This window comes from Typopeltis vanoorti, chromosome 19 (genome assembly GCF_054136105.1).
Source record: "Typopeltis vanoorti isolate ZY-2024b chromosome 19, IOZ_Tvanoo_1.0, whole genome shotgun sequence".
NCBI lineage: Eukaryota > Metazoa > Arthropoda > Arachnida > Uropygi > Thelyphonidae > Typopeltis > Typopeltis vanoorti.
Genome location: NC_143567.1, coordinates 12,663,144 through 12,682,944, shown reverse-complemented (window position 1 = coordinate 12,682,944; position 19,801 = coordinate 12,663,144). Strand labels below are relative to the sequence as shown.

The 19,801-nt window shown below is 36.4% G+C and overlaps 1 protein-coding gene across 3 annotated transcripts in view; it reads left to right on the top strand.

Annotated features, from left to right (window-relative positions):
* Positions 1-19,801, top strand: part of Herc4 (HECT and RLD domain containing E3 ubiquitin ligase 4) — a 604,012-nt gene that overhangs the window by 304,535 nt on the left and 279,676 nt on the right. For all 3 annotated transcript variants that reach the window (XM_090409674.1, XM_090409672.1, XM_090409675.1), the window contains one exon: positions 12,813-12,905. In XM_090409674.1, the coding sequence (XP_090265800.1) occupies positions 12,813-12,905 (93 nt within the window). The remainder of the gene's footprint in view (positions 1-12,812; positions 12,906-19,801) is intronic.

Here is a 19,801-nt window from a genome sequence, read left to right as displayed (position 1 = left end):
CACAATTCTCCATGTAAAAAATCTACAGCTCACACTCTTGTTCACTCCTCTCACCTTCTGCCTTTTCTATATTCCCTTCTGTATTAATCTGATAAAATACTCTCACTAACTTAAACAACTCTATCATATCACCTCTTTTCATCATATCCATTAAACTGTAATTTACATTCCTTCAACTGCACTCCACAGCCAACATTCCAGAGTCCTGATATTATCTTAATCACTCATTTCTGAACTTTTTCTAATGTTGCCACATCACAATGAAACATGGCTAAATCTTAGCACAATAGTCCACGAGTGGTCTGACCAGTACTTTACACAGTGGCACAACCACCTCCTTATCCTTACTGATATCCTTATATCAGTATACTTCCTCTTATCTTAGCAGCAATACGGTGTGCAGTCTCTGCAACACTTCACTATCATATCACTTTCAATATGCCATTAAACTTCAATCTACGCAATGACATGCTTGTATGACTTGAGTCTCAGCTCAGGAAAGATACCACAGGAATGAAAAGAATATTTGATAGTTCTGTTCTGCAGGGTAGCGCAAAAACTGATATCTAATTACCAACCTATCATTATCTCTGGTGTTGTGGTGAAGATTTTAGAGAAGTTGCTAACTCCCATACAGAAATGGGTAGACAGACAAGCTATACTGTGTAAGGAATGGCTTGGGTTTACTAAAGGGAAGTCATATTTTAGCAATTTCCTCATATTTTATAACAATGTTATGGCTGAGTTGGATAAAACGAATGGGTACACTATGATACTGTTAGATTTTTGCTAAGATATTTGATACGATACCACATGAAAGGTTGTTGCATAAGCTGGAGAATATCGGTTTGAAATAGAAACTCTTGTCTTGGATAAGTGGATGGTCGTCAGACAGGCATCAAAAAGTGGTATACAGTGGGTGTGAATCTGCTGGATTTAAGGTAACCAGTAGTGTATTCCAGGGATCATTCTCTGGACCACTGATGTTCAATCTATACATTAATGACATTTGGATGGCTCTAACAGTTTATGTTCAATTGTTTGCTGACCATGATAAGATAGGTAAGGAAATGAGAGATGTTACTGATATTCAGTACTAAAAGAATGAGTTGAATAAGAAGGAAATTTGGGCAAGTGAAAATGACCATCACTTCAGTGTTAGTAGGTGCAAAGTCATGTACTTTGGCCTGATGAGATTTCCAACAACATATTATATTAGTGGGATTAAGCTGCAAGAAACTGATGAGGCTAGAGATCTTGGTATAATGGTGAATAAGAATTTGAAATTCAAAGGGCACATATCAAAAGTTGCCAGTTCAACTCAGAGGATAGTTGTGATGTTGAAGCAAACCTTGACATGTAATGATAAGGAAGTAATTTTGCCTCTTTACAAGGCCTTGATTTATTTATTCATTTTGGGGGGAGGGGGGAGGATTGAGACCACCTAATGAGCGATTAGGTATATATATTTTATGACTGTAAATCCATATGTGTTCACTGGGCTGGTTTGCCTGTTCTGAGTGATGACCTGAATTTCTAGGAGAAAAAACTCTCTACCTCCATGTGAAACCGGCTTACTCATGTTTAGGCAGAAGCGACCAGATAAAGGTTTCTCACATCATAGAGGGCTTTGTCTATACTGACTGAGCTACAGGGGGGGTTCTACAAGGCCTTGATAAGACAACACTTGGATTACTGTGTGATTTGGTCTCTTTTTTATCCCTCTTCCAAGGGATAAAATGTTGTATTATATTATTATAATTACAGCTATTTTGCCTGCTTCAGTTTAGGAGTACCCCTGTTTGAATGTCATTGGCTATTTACTCATGGATTCTTAGGGCATTATGAGTGTAGATGTACTAAAAAGTATATGTAGCCTAAGGAATAGAAAATTGCACATACCTTTTTCTGGGTGTTGTGGCTTTTCATCTGTCTGCGATGTCGAAAACTGCAGAGTGTGTGTGGGGGGGGGGGTAGGCAGTTTGGTAGAATAAGTTAGAAAAACCCGGGTTTTTTCGTAATATATAGAAACATATACTTTTATATAGGGTGGGGAAAAAGTGAAAGGGTTAATTTTTTAAAATAGGGAGGGGGAAGGAGTTTTCCCAGAAATAATATACATAGTTGTATTATATATTTTGTATGGTGATTCAACAGCCGTGAGCCCCTTTTACGGGGAGGTATGGCACACCTCAATCTCCCCTATTTTTATCCGGGCTCAGGACTGGCATAGCTGCAATTCAGACCTATGGCTGGAGGGATCGTCTTAGGTATTCCTGACTGCATATGTGTTCATGGGGCTGGTTTGCGGGATGAAAATCCCTACTGTCCACGCCCAAGACCGGCTAATTTGACTATGGCTGAGGAAGATCCTTAAGCTCCTCTTGTCGCCGACAGGAATCGAACTTAGGACATTCCTTTCCCAGGCATATGGTTGCAAAGCCAAAGTGCAAGTGTTAAGCTCCTCTTGTCGCCGACAGGAATCGAACTTAGGACACTCCTTCCCCAGGCATATGGTTGCAAAGTGCAAAGCCACTAGGCTAACTGTGCAGACAAATGTTGTATTGCAAAGATAATATTGGGATTATGGAATTTATATTACAAGGACAGATTGTATGTGTTGTACAGACTTTGGTAAATAGGAGAAAGAGGTTTGATATGAACGATTTATAAACTTCTGAATGAGTGTTATGGGATATCATCTGATGAAATTTTTTTTTTTGTAATTCACATCCATTTCTTCTATACAGCCTATGCATTGAATGATTTTCTATCATAGCCCTCCTTCTTAACTCGGTACTGTTGTATTTCAGTTGCAATCCAACAATTTTTACCCTCTCACTTTTCCTTCTCACTTCTACCAACAAACCTTTTCTTATCCTCTCTCATTCTGCATTTGTCATTACTTAAATCATTAGTTCCAGCAAGAACTATCATCACTTTTTCTTTGTTTTTCTGTATTTCTATTACGTTTATCATATCTATAATTTTCACTCCATGGAAGCTGGAATTAGTGACTCTGTCAGCAAGAACAAATTGTATTATTGAATCACTGTACCATATTATTTCTTTTTTCTTATATTTTAATTGTGACTTTGTTGTTATTATTATTATTTTATTTTTATTATAACCAAGGCTAATCCCAATGTGGGATTAGCCTTGGTTATATTATCTACATCACTGCCGAAATGCTTCTGCTCAGCAGGACAAAGGTCTCCTCACTGGTATTTACATTAACTTATGTTTAGATACCGCCTTGTTGTTGCAAGTTTTTGGTGCCATTGTTAATAACAGTAATAAAAACTAACAGTATTTTTACATTTATGTTACTAAATACATTAATACAATAATCCACAAAAAACTACAATAATATACTAAAGATACATAGGTTAATCCAAGAAAGCACTCAATTAAGCTACAAAAATCACCAGTCTTACAGGAGTTTCGTAACAGCACTTCTATACAAGATAGCTTGAACCCTAATGTTACAGAGTAGCCATGCCAAATCATGTTGCTTAAAGCTAAGTTAATTAAATTTAATTTTTTGTTAATTGTCCCATTAACCATTAGATATGAATATTTGTTATACTTTTTTTAGTATAATTATTTATTACAATTATAGTAGTAGTATAATTATTTATTATACTTATGGTGCATTATTGTTCAAAGAAATTGAGTATTTTCTGAAATCTAAACAAAGGCCACACTCTTATTATACTATTTGCCTTATAAGAAAACCTCTTCATCAAATAGGAGACTGATAAGTTTCTTTAACCGCGTAGCTCAAACTGAATTTATACCTCCCTTATCCCCCACAAATTATAACACTAACATTCAGTTAAGTCTCAGAACAATGCCTTAACTTTCCTATTCTTCTCCTTTCCTCTTATATGAGTGTTGCAGTGTTCAGAATAGCTGTATGGTCATTCCATTTTAGGAACAAGTTTTACAGCTCAATTTCTGATACCCAAAATCTGCAAAAATAAAAAGCTTATGAAATTAGTTTTAAATCAGAAAGAGAGAGAGAGAGATCTTTAGTATTGATTTAATAGAGCAACACCTGTTTTGAGTACCAGACGAGTGTCAAACCATTGAAAACCTATAATCAAAAAGCATTATGGAAAGGAATGTATGTATTCCAGGGCAGAATGCATAACTTTTTAGATATTCATATCAATACAACTCATGCCAGAGGTTTGTATTCTCTTATACCATCAGTCATTTATGAAACTTGTACAGTTGCAGTGGTAATGATGAATATTTTTGTTTAATAATTTTCATTGTCATGTTGAAGTTAATTTATGAAAAACATATGGTTCAAGCATTAACTGTTGAGATATTTTGTTTTTGTGCCTGTTCCCAGATGGGAATCACAGTTCAAACCAACTTGTGAAGTACCGAACACTCTAATCAAAAAAGCAATAATAAATGGATAGTGTGTTTTTGTGGCCCCTCATAGATTTGTATTTTCGTAAGCGTTCCAATTGCTTTAGAAACTTTTTAAAAGTTTCTAAAGCGATTGGAAATCTTTCCAATTACTTTAGAAAGTGTCAAATGCTTATTATTTATTTTATTTTATTTAGTTTTTCTACTTACTCAATATAAATTAAAAAATGACATTTATTATCCTTCCTTTTATGAATTTCCATGGTCCAGTTGAGATTTTTATTACTGGCCAGTTTGGCTGAGTGAATAATGTATCTGCTCTCCAGTGATTAAGCCAGTGGTTGAATCCTGCTGTGGGCATGGATATTTATGAACCTCTTTAAGTGAGAGATGAATTTGATCACATAGTGTGAAACTACCACCCTACTTATTGAGGCCTGATGTGTCTAGAAAAAAAGGCCTATTTTTGTTCTTTAGAACGGGATTTCTACATTGTTTAATCCTTAGTCCACGTTCATTACTAATACTAATGTACTACAGGTATATGGCTTTTTCCCTGTGGGATTCATCTAGAATAAAAAAAAAAAAAAATCATACTACATGAGACTAATAATTAGAATATTTTAAAAGTTGATAACCATTTATTATATTAGAAGCTAGCATATTTTATGATAGAAGAACATTCGTGACTTAGAATAATAGCAATAGGTCATATACATATATAAGTGATCATACTCCACTAACACTTGTTTTCCTGATTTCTGTTTGAGCACAGCTTTGTTTTACTTGTATAATTTTTCATTACACATGTCAGTATTAGTCTGTGGAAATATCTTTGGTAAAGTGTCAGCAAAACAGTATAGAATTTTTCAGAAATGAAACTGAACAGAAATGAAATACTGAAGTAGCATTTGAAAGAAAAGGTTCATGATAAATCGTGGACACCATATAAAATTTGAACAGTTGAGAAAATTACTCAAGGTCACTTTCTTTTGTTATTCTGATTGTGCAGTATAAAATAAAAGTGCTGGAGTAGAATCTCTTAATGCAATTGTTCCATTTGATATGAAAATATGATGTCAATATAAGTATTGAAAGTGCTTTTACCAGTCTGAAACTGAGTGAATTGCAACAGTTTACAGAAAGCAGATAAAATGATCTATATTTGTTTTCCTGTTATTTATCATTTTCTCATTATATAAACCTAGCTTTGCATTAGATACACTTTTAGTGTACTTAACACATTCACTGCCATGCTACTTAGGCATAGTTTGTTCCCGTACGCCAAGCAATTCCACTTCTTCAAGGTCAGTACGGGTAATCTCGTTGCAGGTGGTAAGCATCATACGAGTATACTCGTAGCTGGCTTCTGGGGCTCGTATAACAACTATAGGTATACTCGTAGTTGGTAGCGAATGTGTTAAACAGCTGACCAGATGATCAGCTGTTTAATGTATATCAGCTGTGAAATGTATATCTGGATCAGCTGGTCAGCTGATCCAGATATACATTTCACTTCACTATAGAAAATCAAACTGTATTCCCTTCCTGTAGGAAAAGAAACCCATGCACTGGAGCATCGTTAAGCAACACCATCACCCATCCCAACAGTATGGTATTCTCATAACCCATACAAACAGAGTCAGGGCTATTTGTTTGAATGACCAAGCTTTTCTCACTGAACTCAGATACCCTCAAAACACTTTTATTACAGTCCCTATGAAACTGACAAAATACTGCCCCTTGCTATCTGTTCTGCAACCAACACACAAGATCACAGCAAAACTATTCTTATCCATTATATCCAGGATGCATCATAAAATATAGTTAAACGTCTTTCCAATGTAATCTCCATGGTACTTTCAAACCACAAATACAGCTAGCAGCCTTCACCCATTCTCCTGAGGACCAGCATCATTCTTGTGCATATTCCAGTGTGTATAAAATTTCTCATACCTGCAGCTTAGCCTCCTTTGGACAGACCAATAGATCTGTTTAATGCCCGCCCCCCCCACACACAAGAACATAAAAATTACATCTGTTATTATCTGTGTGGTATGTCAAGACTGGCAGACCATGCTCTAGATATTCTTTTACTCAGGATTAAATGGAAGAAGAAGACAGCGGTGCTGCCTAGAAGTCACTTTAGGCCTAATTACTATTTTTAGAATCAGCATCAGCTGTGAAGCATTCCCATAACCTCAACAAGTGCTTCTGAATTCATTTCTATTCAGTCTCTAGAGGTTTAGGACATGAAGTAAAGTTTAAAGAAACTAGTTTAATCAGTATATTTTAAGTGCATATTTACAAATGTATGTGAAACGCCAGAATAACTGAATCAAGCATTTTATACCACAGTTCAAAACATTGCACGCTTTAAAAAAATGAATCTACAAAGCTGGTGACTTATCCTTCTGTGTTTGTAGAGTACAGTGGTGCCCATGCTATTGTTACTGTTGAATTGTTGTGAAGTTGTGTTGAATATCAAATAATTACCTTATTAAAATAACTTCATTAAACTTCACTTATTTATTATTATTATTATTGACAAATAGGACAGACTGCACATGAAATTACATTAATTTATAAGCTGAACAATAGTGTCCCCTGTTGAATGCCTCTGGATTTCTTTTTAAGACTTTGATCTTCTCCATATGCAACATATTGGTATATTTCAGCCTCTTCAATCTACGCTATTCATCTCACTTATCTGTTATCCATTTCTGTTCAACTTAAACCCAAGCTTCCCAATAAGTAGCCTGGTAAATGTTCATGGAAGTTTCAAAAATCTCATGACACTTCATCCACCACATTTAGTGCTTTAATATGTTCACTGGGCACTATAAATGTATTGTTTAGTATTTAGTATTCATCCATGGGGCAGGAAGCGACATATTGTCTTGTACTTCCAGTTCGGCATCTATCAGACACATGTCAAATCCTTACTTATGTTTTCTAGAGAAACCAATTATATAACTCTCCAGTTATATAATTCACTTAATTAAGAAAAATTCAACAGTTATATCGAAATGGAGGATGTTATGAATCATCCAGCCATATTTTATGACCAAATAAAGAAAGAGGGCTTATGAGAACATAACAGTTGGCATCAGAGTTGCCTTGGTTTGTACTGCTTAAAAGGCATGCTCTACCTTGGATTGCAAGTACTTAAATAGTGTTTATTTTGACTGAATTTTTGCCTCTATAAGTGCTTAAATTTCACTGTCTGAGAGTTGTTTCGAATTATTAGTTCTCATCAGAGACCTAATAATTCGAGTTTGTGATTTCTAGGTAGAACCTAGAAATCACAAACTTTCTCAATACCACAGCATTCTTATGTCAGGAAGTTAATTATATATATATAATTAACAGCCTCCAATCTATTCTTTTCATCTCACTTATCTGTTATCCATTCCTCTAGTGATTAGTGTATCCGCTCTCCATCCAACAGGTTGTGGGTTCGAATACCGTTGCAGGCGTGGTGCACTATGACCTTTGCTGTTGTTGCATCATTAAAATCATAAGTCACTGTCATCATCATCCATCCTTATTCAACTTTTAAACACCAGTTTTCCTAGAAGCAGTTTATCTTAATTTCCTCTCATTGCAGCTGCCATCACTGCATATCATCTTAGATGGAGTTTGGTTGAAGAGATCTGGATTCAAATTCCATTGGATATCAGTTATCTATTATTAATTTTTTTTTTTTCCTAGTCAAAGGTGAATTATCTGATATTATGCATAAATGGCAACGTTTTCCTTTTTACAAACTTGGGTTTTTCATCAGCAAACATTGGGAGGGGAGTTATGCTCAGAAGAACACATTCAATTGATAGATGATACACTGATTTAATATTCATATATATTTTAGCGGGGGTGCTTAAGGGTCAAAGCTATATAACTGAGAGGAAACCTCCACATAACCTTTACAGGAATGTGGAGAACCGATCAGGGCTTCTGATCTAATGTCCAATCCTCACCTTCTCATGGTGCACCCTATTAGGTATCTAACTGAATAGTGAACGAATGAGGATGGGCTGGCAATTTGGGATTTAGTTGACCAAATTGTATTCTTATTGGCTTAAACCAAAATAAAAAATGATGGTACAACATGACAGAATTTAATGCCGGCTGGGGGTCACTCGGTTAAATAAGGCCCCTGTTGTTTTTTCCAGGTAACCAGGACAAACAGCAAAAAGTCAGCTACTGGAACAAATCCTAAAACTCATCCAAACTCAACATCACCACAGTTCTAGATCGGTACTATCAACATAAGAAGCCAGAATAGCAAAGAAATGGAGCTAGCTGAGGAATTGGATAAGTACCAGATTGACATAATAGGGGTAACTGAAACAAAAAAGGCAAAAACTGGCGAGATCTTTCTGAGCAATAAATACAAAATGTTATATTCAGGGAATGACAATCAAGGAAAAGGAGTGGCCATAGTATTCAACACGAAATACGAGCTAATCTTCTTGAATGGCAGGCAGTCTCAAGTAGAGTGATGTGGGCAAATATGAAAATGGGGAACTGGACAATGAGACTTATTTGAGCCTATAGTCCCACAAAAGGTTCTACTAAGGTAGAACCTTCTGTGGGACCACAGCCAGAGTGGCATGTGGTGAGGTTGTCTGTGAGGATAGAAAAATCAGAACTCCATGGTGGACACAGGAAGTTCAAGAGGCAGTGAAAGAAAAGAAAAAGAAAGCATAAGTTTAAGGGAAATGGTAAATCCTGTATTATTCTACAGCCGGGTACAAAACTCGGATCGAAATCCTAGAGTTTCATGCCGAAAAAACTATCGGCGAGCCCAAGTGTAAGTAATCACTTGGGTAGTACAACACCAGGGCAACTCGGAGCAAAGGTGGAGTAAGATCTACCACTATCCTTAATATTCTCACATAATGTAAAATGCAGCTCCTAGGAGATAGTGACAGAGCTTGCTCCATCTTTGCTCTGAGTTGCCCTGGTGTTGTACTACCCAAGTGATTACTTACACTTGGGCTCGCCGATAGTTTTTTCGGCATGAAACTCTAGGATTTCGATTCGAGTTTCATACCCGGCTGTAGAATAATACAGGATTTACCATCTCCCTTAAATTTAACTTATGTCACCGGTAAAATAGCCTTTTGGCTTGTTATCGTAAGAAGAAAGCATATCAAAAGTTCCTGGCAAATAAGTCAGCTTGTGATCTTATAGAATACAGAGACAAATGTAAGAAAGCTAAACACTGTGTAAAACTAGCTAAACAAAAGTGATGGGAGGACTTTGGTAAGAACATAGAAAATATATATCAAGAAGGTGGCAAGATATTCTGGAGGTTGTTGAAGAAGCTCAGAAATGGAAGAAAGAATGTTGTAAAAGGAATTAGAGATGATGAAGGTGACATGAAAACAGTAGAAAAATATATCCTTGAAGTATGGAGTAATTACTTTGAAAAATTGTTAAATGAAACAAGCAGTGATGACAGCACATTGGTGAAAAACACATAACAGATATGCAATCAGGAAAACACATCCATGCTTGAAGTAGAAAAAAGCCATCAAAAGCCTGAAATGTGGAAAGGCAGCAGTAGGAGTAGGTGATATTTGACCAGAAATCCTCAAGTATGGAGGTATAAGTCTTACAGTGGCTGCACTGCGTAGTTCAGAAGGCCTGAACAGAGGGACGAATTCCAGATGATTGGAGTAGAGATCTCTTAGTATCCATATACAAAAAAGGGAAATAAAACTGAATGTGAGAATTACAGAGGTATTTCCCTACTGAGTGTTCGTGGTAAGATTTATGGAAGTATACTTGAGAAAAACAGTTGAGAAGGATTGTGGAAGAACAAGCTGCATTCAGATCAAATAGAGGGTATCAGGATCAGGTTGTCACTTTACGACAGATAGTTGAAAAATGATGGGAATATGACAAAGATCTGTATTTAAGTTTTGTAGATCTGGAAAAGGCATATGACAAGGTGCCAAGAGAGAAGCTATTCGAAACGCTACAGTTGTATGGTGTCAGTGGGGCATTATATCAAGCAATACCCAGTCTTTATTTGAGTTGTAAGTCAGCAGTTAGAATTGAAGGAAGTACAGGAAGGTGGTTTAATGTTAAATCTGGTGTCAGACAAGGATGTACTTTATACCCTCTGTTATTCATTATCTATATGGATCATTATGAAGAAAAGTGGTATTAAACCACTTTCCTTCATATGGAAATTGGAGATGTTAATCTATGCTCTTTGCTTTATGCTGACTATGTTATACTTCTAAATAAATCTGCTTCAAGTCTGCAAGATTCCTGACTGAAGTCAATAACTGTTGTAATAGATATGATATGAAGGTCAGCATTAAAAAGACAAAGACAATGAAAATAGGCTGAAACATTGAAAATATTAACTGCATTGTGAATGGAGAACCTATAGAACAAGTAAAACATTTCAGCTACTTAGGCATGATTTTAGTAAAGATGGTAAATTAAATATGGAAATAGACAACAGTCAACAAAGCTGGTATGGTAGGAAGCCAACTGAATAAATTTATATGGAATAAGAGAGAGAGAGAGAAATTAGCCAAAACACTAAATTAGATGTATACAAGACAGTATTCAAACCAATTTTAACTTTTGGATCTGAGAGTTGGGTTAGAAGTAAAACACTTGATCAAAGACTAGAGACCACAAATATGAGAGCCTGAGAAAGATTAGGGGGTATGAACAGATGGCATCAATGGCAATATCATATTAAAAATGAGTATATTAGGAAAGAATGTGACATTGTCAGCATCCAGGAATGCATTAGCAGAGGTAATCTCAGGTGGTATAGTCACTTAAACAAAATGAGAGAAGAAAGATTAGCAAAACAAGTGTTCTCTGCCAGATTAGCAGGAAAAAAAGACCCAGAGGAAAACCTAGATATAAGTGGATTGATACAGTAAAAAGTGCCTTAGAAGATAGAAATATAAGATCTGATAATGTTGGAGTCTTGACATTGTAGATAGGAAGTTAGTAATGATGTAATTTTTCATGTAGTACTGTCATATCCTGTACACTCCTTGAGGGTATATATATCAGGAATTTGATGACGATGATATATTTTAGCAGTAATTCAAAACAAGAATGATGTTGGAATCACTCACTGTTTTCTTGAGGTTTTTACTTTAGTGCTCTTACCTTTTGGTTTGTGTTAAACATTTCTCAAATAATATTTGTATATTTGAGTTCGTATTTCACCTCAGTTCGGTTTGTAACATTTTGAAATACTCCTTTGTGATACTCATGTAAGATATAACCTGTTCGTAATAATATAGTAATTTTATTTTCTTGATCTCCACGGAGTCACAAGACGCATCATGGAAGGTTAATGCAAAGTCTATCATATGACTCCTTAAAATCATCCACAGTCTGCACATTCACCACCCTCTCAGGCAGTGCTTTCCATTCAAAACACTTACCTCTTATCCTTTTATTCACCACTTCCTTTTGCAACTTCTAAGGATGGCCGTTCTAATCTCTTTTCCCATATGAAAAATATCCTCAGTGTTAATATGATAATAAATATGATAATTCCGTAAGAACATATCCAGAATATTAAGACTTGCTACCATGAATATTGTGAAAAGTTGCAGTAGTAAAGCCGTTGTTAATAGCAGCAGCTACTAAATACAAATCATTGATAGGCACAGACACAGAAACTGGATCATGGAGTGATGAATCATACTGCACACTCTTCCAGTATGATGGACATGTTTGGGTATGGAAGATTTGAAGAACGTGTTTTACTAACGGCGTTGCTCCAGCAATGAAGTCTGGAAGTGGCATTGTAAGGATGTAAGGTTGCTCCTCTTGATATGGATTAGATCCATTCATTATAATGCATATAATCATGACTGCTAACCATACATGGGAGTTTGAGGCAATTTGCATATTTCCTACTTTGTGGCAATTTTATAGTACCAGCCCTTGCACTTTCCCCCTATATTCTTCGAATGTTTTGTGACATAATATTATGTCACAAAACAATCGAAAACATGTTGTTTGAAGTGAATAGCATTAGATTACTGCAATGACGAGCACAGAATATCTGTAAGATGAACTAGATTGCAGGACTAGATTGTTGTCATGCCATGCTAATGACCTTCATAAATTAATGCTTTAAAGGAAAATGAAGCATAATACTACCAAGTTTCTAACTAAAATTTGTAGAAAATCTTTTATGATGCACTGAAGATGATCAAAGGCATTATTATTAATAAAGAAGTTTACTTCTACATTTCTCGCTTTCTTTTGATGAAATGGTGTATTTTCATGTCTTTTTTTTTTTTCTTTTCTAAGTAAAATCATAATTTAGAAATGTTTAGCTTTATTTTTTGTTTTATATCATAATATACACTGATTTTTTAAAAAAATATTTTTATTATTTTATTTTATTTTTCATTTAGCACAGGAAGCTTTACTTTTGTGATTACCCTTTTGTGTTTGATGCCCAGGCAAAGACACTTATTCTTCAAACGGATTCTGTTATTCAGATGCAGGTAAGACATAAAAGTTATTTGTATATTGTTATAACTGAGAACTTTTATTGTTAAAAGACCATAAGATTTAATGATAACAAATACAATGAGCCAACAAGTTTCACTCGCCACTGTCTAGCATTTTCAAGGCTGTACTGGTGTGGAAACAAATGCATCAAGTTACATGAAAACATACACTTTAGTAACTGTTAGGCCGTTACATTTGATAATTCGAATGTAACTTATTTATTCTTACATTTCCCACAGAAGATTTTAGTAGGAAAAATGTAGGGAATAATTTGAGTCATTAGAGAAGACAGTTGATGTAAACAAAGAGGTAGTTCTTGTTGGAAGCATAAACAGAAGAGCTGGAAATGAATCCCAGACATGTAGAAATGTTTGGGAAAATTTGAAGAAAAAAGGTTCAGCTACCCTTAAAAAAGGTTCTGTAATACACAGATCATCAAACAAGATCAGATCTTGCACTGACATTTATCTCATCTTTCCTCTCCTTGCACAAACACATCACACAAGTAGCTTCCTCAGCCTCTAAAAAAAGTGGACATTTGTTTCTGCTTGAGATTCAGTTGTTCACCCCTCCAGCTACTAACTCTACAAATTCCAAATCCACTCATCTTTAGAATACTGTTCATATTTATGTGTTTGAGGAGGTGCACCCTAAACCACTCTAAAAATCATTGATGCTATCCAAGCAAGGTGATTCATCTGATAAATGATTCCTCCTTCCTTCTTTTGCTCAGTTAAACCTATCTCAGGGATGCATTGTTTCAAAAAGCTCTAACATTTTTTACAAGTACTGTCATGGTCAGTACTCCACTGAACAGGCAACCATAATTTTTCTGCTTCTGTTTAGTCTCTTAAAACAAGAGCAGTAACTGTCAATCCCTTTTCATTCCAACTGCAAAAAGAGTTTCAGTTGGAATGAAAGTAAATGTTAAATGTCAGTAGAGTTCATTCCAAACCCTCACCTGCACCACATAACACTGATGTGCTGTATTAAGCACTAGAGGCCAGCATGATCAAATATGTAACTTAGGATATAGTTTTTGCAGAACTCTAAGGTTTTGCAAAAACTTAGAGCATACATTTATGACTGGTATTAGATGTGATTTCTGAAAAACAGCCTTCAAAATGGATGGAGGGAATACTAATTTCCATTAAACTGACTTATTTCTAGAATAGTTACATTATTTTATTTGTAATATTATATTTCACATTTTCTTGATTAAAATATTTTGCATGATCCCTTGTCATAATTTCCTTTGCAGTCATTTTTCATGAAAATATTCATTGGGGTTCATCAAAAAAGAAATATTTTTATATAGGATTCCCCAGTCTCAAAATGTTTGAGAAACCCTGGAGTATTGGATTCGAAGAAGGATGTAGATGACATAAGCAAATTAGTGTAAGGTGAGTAATTATTATGAGACTATGAAGAGAAGGAATTGGAATTTATACAACTACTAAGAGATAATTACCTGAGCATGTTCATTGGAAATGAATTGTCCACTCAGATAGACAAGTATTATTGGAGAAAAGCAACAGAGCATGAAAATAAGAACCTTATTTTCAGTAACCAAACCTTAGAGACCTAGTGGCAAAATCTGGGTTTAAAAAAAAAAAGTAGTGATTGATTGAGCTAGGAAAGTGTGTTATTAAAGTGGCCTGCAGTGATAAAAAAATTCAGAATAATATGGCTGATTCAAGAAGTGTATATGTATGTCCTCAAAAAAGCCCAGGGCATAACTCACACCATAACTCACATTTATGAAATACAGATAAAAATGTATGAAAGGTAATTTATGTGTAAAAGCAGCTAAATAAAAGTCATGGGAAGATTGAGAAGAATATAGAAGATTAATCTCAAGATGGAAAAACCTACCTAACTGACAAGTTTAGAAATGGAGGCAGGAATTCTACAAAAGGAAGACGAGATAATAAAGGTGACATAAAACTAAAGATAAGTATATTCTGGATCTTTAGAGTGATTACTTAATACTGTTCATGACGTGGACATACATTGTGCACCAATAGTTGTCCAGACACCCCTTTTATTTGAAGTTATGGAACATTTCAGATTTCTCAATAACATAAAAATCAGTGTACAGATAGTAGGAAGCAGTATTTCATCGTAGCAGTTGAATACAGGTGGTATGGCAACTCGACTTGAACTCAGTGACTTAGAGTTGTCATCATGGACTGTCAAATTGGTGGCATGTCCATATGTGCCATTGCTGCCCAACTGGAGCATCCAAAATCAGCAGTTTGCGATGTGATCAACAAATGGAGATGCTCTGGCATCACTAGTGCAGGAAAACACCCAGAGCAGCCACTGAAAATGATTCACAGGGACAGGAGGTTGTTAACACGCTCACTGCCAACTACGAGTATACTCATAGTTGGTATATGAGCCTCATAAGCCAACTACGAATATACTCGTATGTCAATTATCGTGCGGCTACGAGGTTACTCATACTGACCTTGAAGAAGTGAAAGTGCTTGGCATGCGGTAACAAACTATGCCCGAGGAGCGTGGCAGCAAACGTGTTAAAATGGGTGTCATTCAAAAAACCAGCTACAACCAGCACAGACCATCCATGATGAGTTTCAGAGCACCAATAACACGATAGCGAGCACTAACGCTGTGTGAAAAGAACTCCATTTAGTGGGCTTCCATAGGAGAACAATGGCACACAATCTGAAGATCACAACAACGGACAAGGCAGCTTGTCTAGCCTAGTGCAAAGTGTGTGTGAATTGGACAATTGACCAGTGGAAAACAGTACTCTGGTGTGATGAATCTAGGTTCACCTGTTTCTAGTCTGATGGCAGAGTGTGTGTGTAGAGGCAGCCTGGTGAACACTTGTTACCACAGTGTGTTGTAACCATTTTGAAGTTTTGTGGTGGTGGAGTAATGGTGCAGAGTTTTTATGGAACATACCCATGTTACTATCAAGATGATGCCCCTTGCCACAAAGCTGCAGCTGTTATGGAATGGTATGAAGAGATGGTTGTTAAATGACTGCCCTGGCCTGCCCAGAGTCCTGACCTCAACCCCATCGAACACCTGTGGGACCAATTGGAATGACGATAGAGGTCCAGAGCAGCATGTTCTTGATCCGTTGCTGAACTCAGTGCTGCCTTGATGGAGGAATGGAAATAAATTCCATCTAATGTCTGCTGCACATTGGTGGAAAGTCTTCCTCAAAGGGTGCAGGTGGTGATCAAAGCCAAAGGTGGACATACCTGATATTAGGGTTCACCTGCTGGTATCAATTGTAAATTGTTAAAGTGGCCAGACAATTATTGGTAGATAGTATATAGTTATAAAGACATATTTTGGATACCTGGTAGTATATCTTTGTGATTATCCTGTGTATTTGCAGGATAGAAGAAGGTCAGAGCAAGGATGAGAAGTTAGTTAGGATGGTGTAGTGAAAAAGATATGAGAGTGAATGACAAGATGGTAGTCAGAGTAGAGTAAGAGATGCTATACTGAGTTTGCCCTAACTAATGTGAAGAGAGATGTGTGTGTGTGTGTGTGTGTGTGTGTGTGTGTGTGTGTGTGTGTGTGTGTGTGTGTGTGTGTGTGTGTGTGTGTGTGTGTGTTGGGGGAGGGTGATGGTCTCAAATCCGGATTATGGGATTTAGATTATGAGGACAGATTGCGAGAGTGTGGATTACAGACTCTGGTTAACAGGAGAAAGAGGGGTGATATGATAGAGGTCTATAAACTTTTGAATGGGTATTATAGTATTTCAAATGATGAAATTTTTCATTATATGGAAGGCGGGGAGAGAACACTGGGGTATCCATGGAAGTTAAGGTTGTTCTCAGTCAAGAAAAGGTTAAGAGCTAGGTTTTTCTCCCAGAGAGCAGTGAGTGAGTGGAATAATTTGCCCTTACGAGTAGTGAGTGCATCTAGTGTAAATGAATTCAAAGGAAGGTATGATAACTGGGTTAGGTAGTTTACAGCCTCCCTCGATGAGTCCTTGACTCCCTGGAAGTCTCAGATAATAATAATAATGATAAAAATAGTATAGGGCAGTAATATCCATGGGAGTGCAGATGAATTGTGGTAATGGGAATGTTTACAGCCATTAACTAATGCTACAAGCACCACCGCTTATGATATTATGTTATGAAATAGAAAAATATAGAATCGAATGAAAGGATGTGCAAAAGCAGTGAGGAAAAGGATAGTGTTAGTAGCAATAGGTCTTTTATTTCAGGGTATAGTAAAACCACTGTTAGGGCTGAGATTATATGCTGTTATTCCTGTTATTTGCCTAGAGGCAAATAACAGTGAAATATGTATACAAATTTTGTTTAAATCAAAGGAAAGCAATTTTGATGGAGGACTATAATTATGGATATATGAAGTTGAAAGTGGTAATTGCATTTTGTTGTTTTTATGCAAATCACATCAAAAAGTTTTCTTAATGTACATTAGTACTATGGGCAGACTAAGAGTTAGATAATCCAGAAATCTTATGTAGTGACTAACATGGAACTTTTTCAATCCACTTCAGGCTTACAGTAAAAAGGTTGGTCTAACACTGATCATATTCATTTCCTTTTAAAGACATTCACAAACATCCATGTTTGCAGTGGCATGTAAAGTTTGTAGCATATCCACTCAATCAAGTAAGCTAGCTGCATGTTTTTGAATAAAGATTGAATTTCTTTAGTTTTGCAGGATCTAAAGAAATTCAACCTTAATAAACAGGAAGGAAACGGTTCAGGTTGGTGATACTCTCATAGGATTAATTACAAATGAGATAACAATATTAGGTTGATGAGAGTAATCATTAAGTACTAATGTGAGAGGTCACATCTACCTTGTGGCAGCCAAGCAGGGAAAAGTTCAAAGAAAAAGAAGTGTATGTATGTGTGTGTGTGTGTGTGTGTATATATATATATATATATATATATATATATATATCCAATAGGATAAGTGATTATGGCAAATGTGGTGGTCAACTTAAAATCAGTGCCAGGAAGATGAATATCTTTTAAAATAGGAAAAGGTACACATCTGAAAGGGTACCGTATGGTATATCAAGACTCACACAGATAAGGTAGTCATGAAATGAATGAATAGTGAAGTTAGGCAAGCAGTTTTTCAAAAGGAAGTTGTCATGGAGTGGCATAAAAAGCCAGTCACCAGATGTGCAAAGATTTTAAAAGGCAGGATAGAAAAGTTACAGACCTGGGAAATACATGTAGTATAAAAGGAAATTATTCCATCAGGCCAAAATTATTCCAAGAAAGTTCTTTCATTATGTGACAGATTAGAAGAATGATTATAAGGAGCTTACACTACTGATTGGTGATGTAATTATTTCATTTCTCATTATTTGTTTGAAATCTAGAAGTAAGGGTTGGGTTCACAAGTTCAGTGCATATTACTTCTAACATCTCCTCTCTAGAGTGAGTTAGGTGATGTTACAGAGGCATATTGGACTGGTGAGTAGACTTGATGTTAATGAGGCTGGGATTATTACTTCAAGGCTTCATTAGGGTCATTAGACTCATTACGAAAAAGCCTTCTGTTCTGTATATGCAACCTTCAATTATCTAAATTCTGGCACACTTCTGCCCATAACAATATTCCATTCGCATGTTACCCTCCATGCATAAAAACTGCCTGCCTGTTATTCTTTCATCATCTGCTACCTTGCATAATAATTTCCTTACAGCTATTTGATAAGCATCTGTCATTAGTTTATAAGTCTCATTTCTCCCTCCTATCTGTGAAGCTCTGCAACCCCCCCTTCCTCAATTTTTATAATCAGTATTCCACAGTCCTGTGAAAATCCTTTAACTCCTTTTGACCCAAGGGTGGTATCTGTGCTCATCCCCCCCCCCCCCCCCCCATGCAACAACACTTACACATCCACTCCCATACAAGAGTAGTTTGGCATTATAACATGCCAAGTAGAATAACCTCCATGACTTCTATGCCTCATTTCCATGGTTGGGCTATTGTTTACCACCTTCTAACCCAAACAGATGCACCAAATGTATCACCAAAGTCATCCTCACTGGCGTGGAAACATACATAACCCTTACACTACTCTGAACCGCCATCCCCTAACTAAACCCTGGTTCTCCAAAAGACGTGCCAAAGTTGTATAAATTTAAAAAAAAAAAAAAAATCAAGCATATCACAACTGGCTCACATCAAAAACTCCATCCTCCTCTAGTACTTATGCTCAAACCCAAAACAGCTGCAAGAAAACTATCAGTGCTTTCAAAACAGAGTTTGAAAGAGCAAAAAGCAGGAAACTTGCAGCCTGCCCAAATGGCAGCTGAGCCTTTTGGCCTTCCAAAGCAATTGGTTGTAACTTTTGCTCAATGCTATTCCCACCATTATCATACCTAGATGGTTCAATTACATCATCACCCACAGAAAAAGCCAATCCCATGGCTTCACACTTTGTCTCCAATGCATGCATAACTGAATGGTAAATGTCCCAATCATTCTAGATGTCCAATATACAATGCTCCCTGATGGTATTCCTCCAATTGTCCTGAAGGTTTCTGCATCAGAACTGACTCCTATCCCTATGTTGCCTGTATATACTCTCTTACTCCACTGGTATCTATCCCACAGCCTGGAAGTTAGCCTATATTCAATCCATTCCCAAGAAGAGCTACAAATCACTGCTGTCTGAACTAACTGCCCTATCTCACTCACCTCAGTCCTATCTAAAGTAATGGAGAAAACCATTAATTCCCAACTCCTACACTACCTCAAAGGCATCCAGCTAATAAATGATCACCGGTATGGATTCCGTCTCACTGCTGATCAATAGGAGATCTGCTCACACATATCACCCATCTCTGGACAAATGCCATGGAGAAGTTTGGTGAATCTTAAGTGGTTGCAC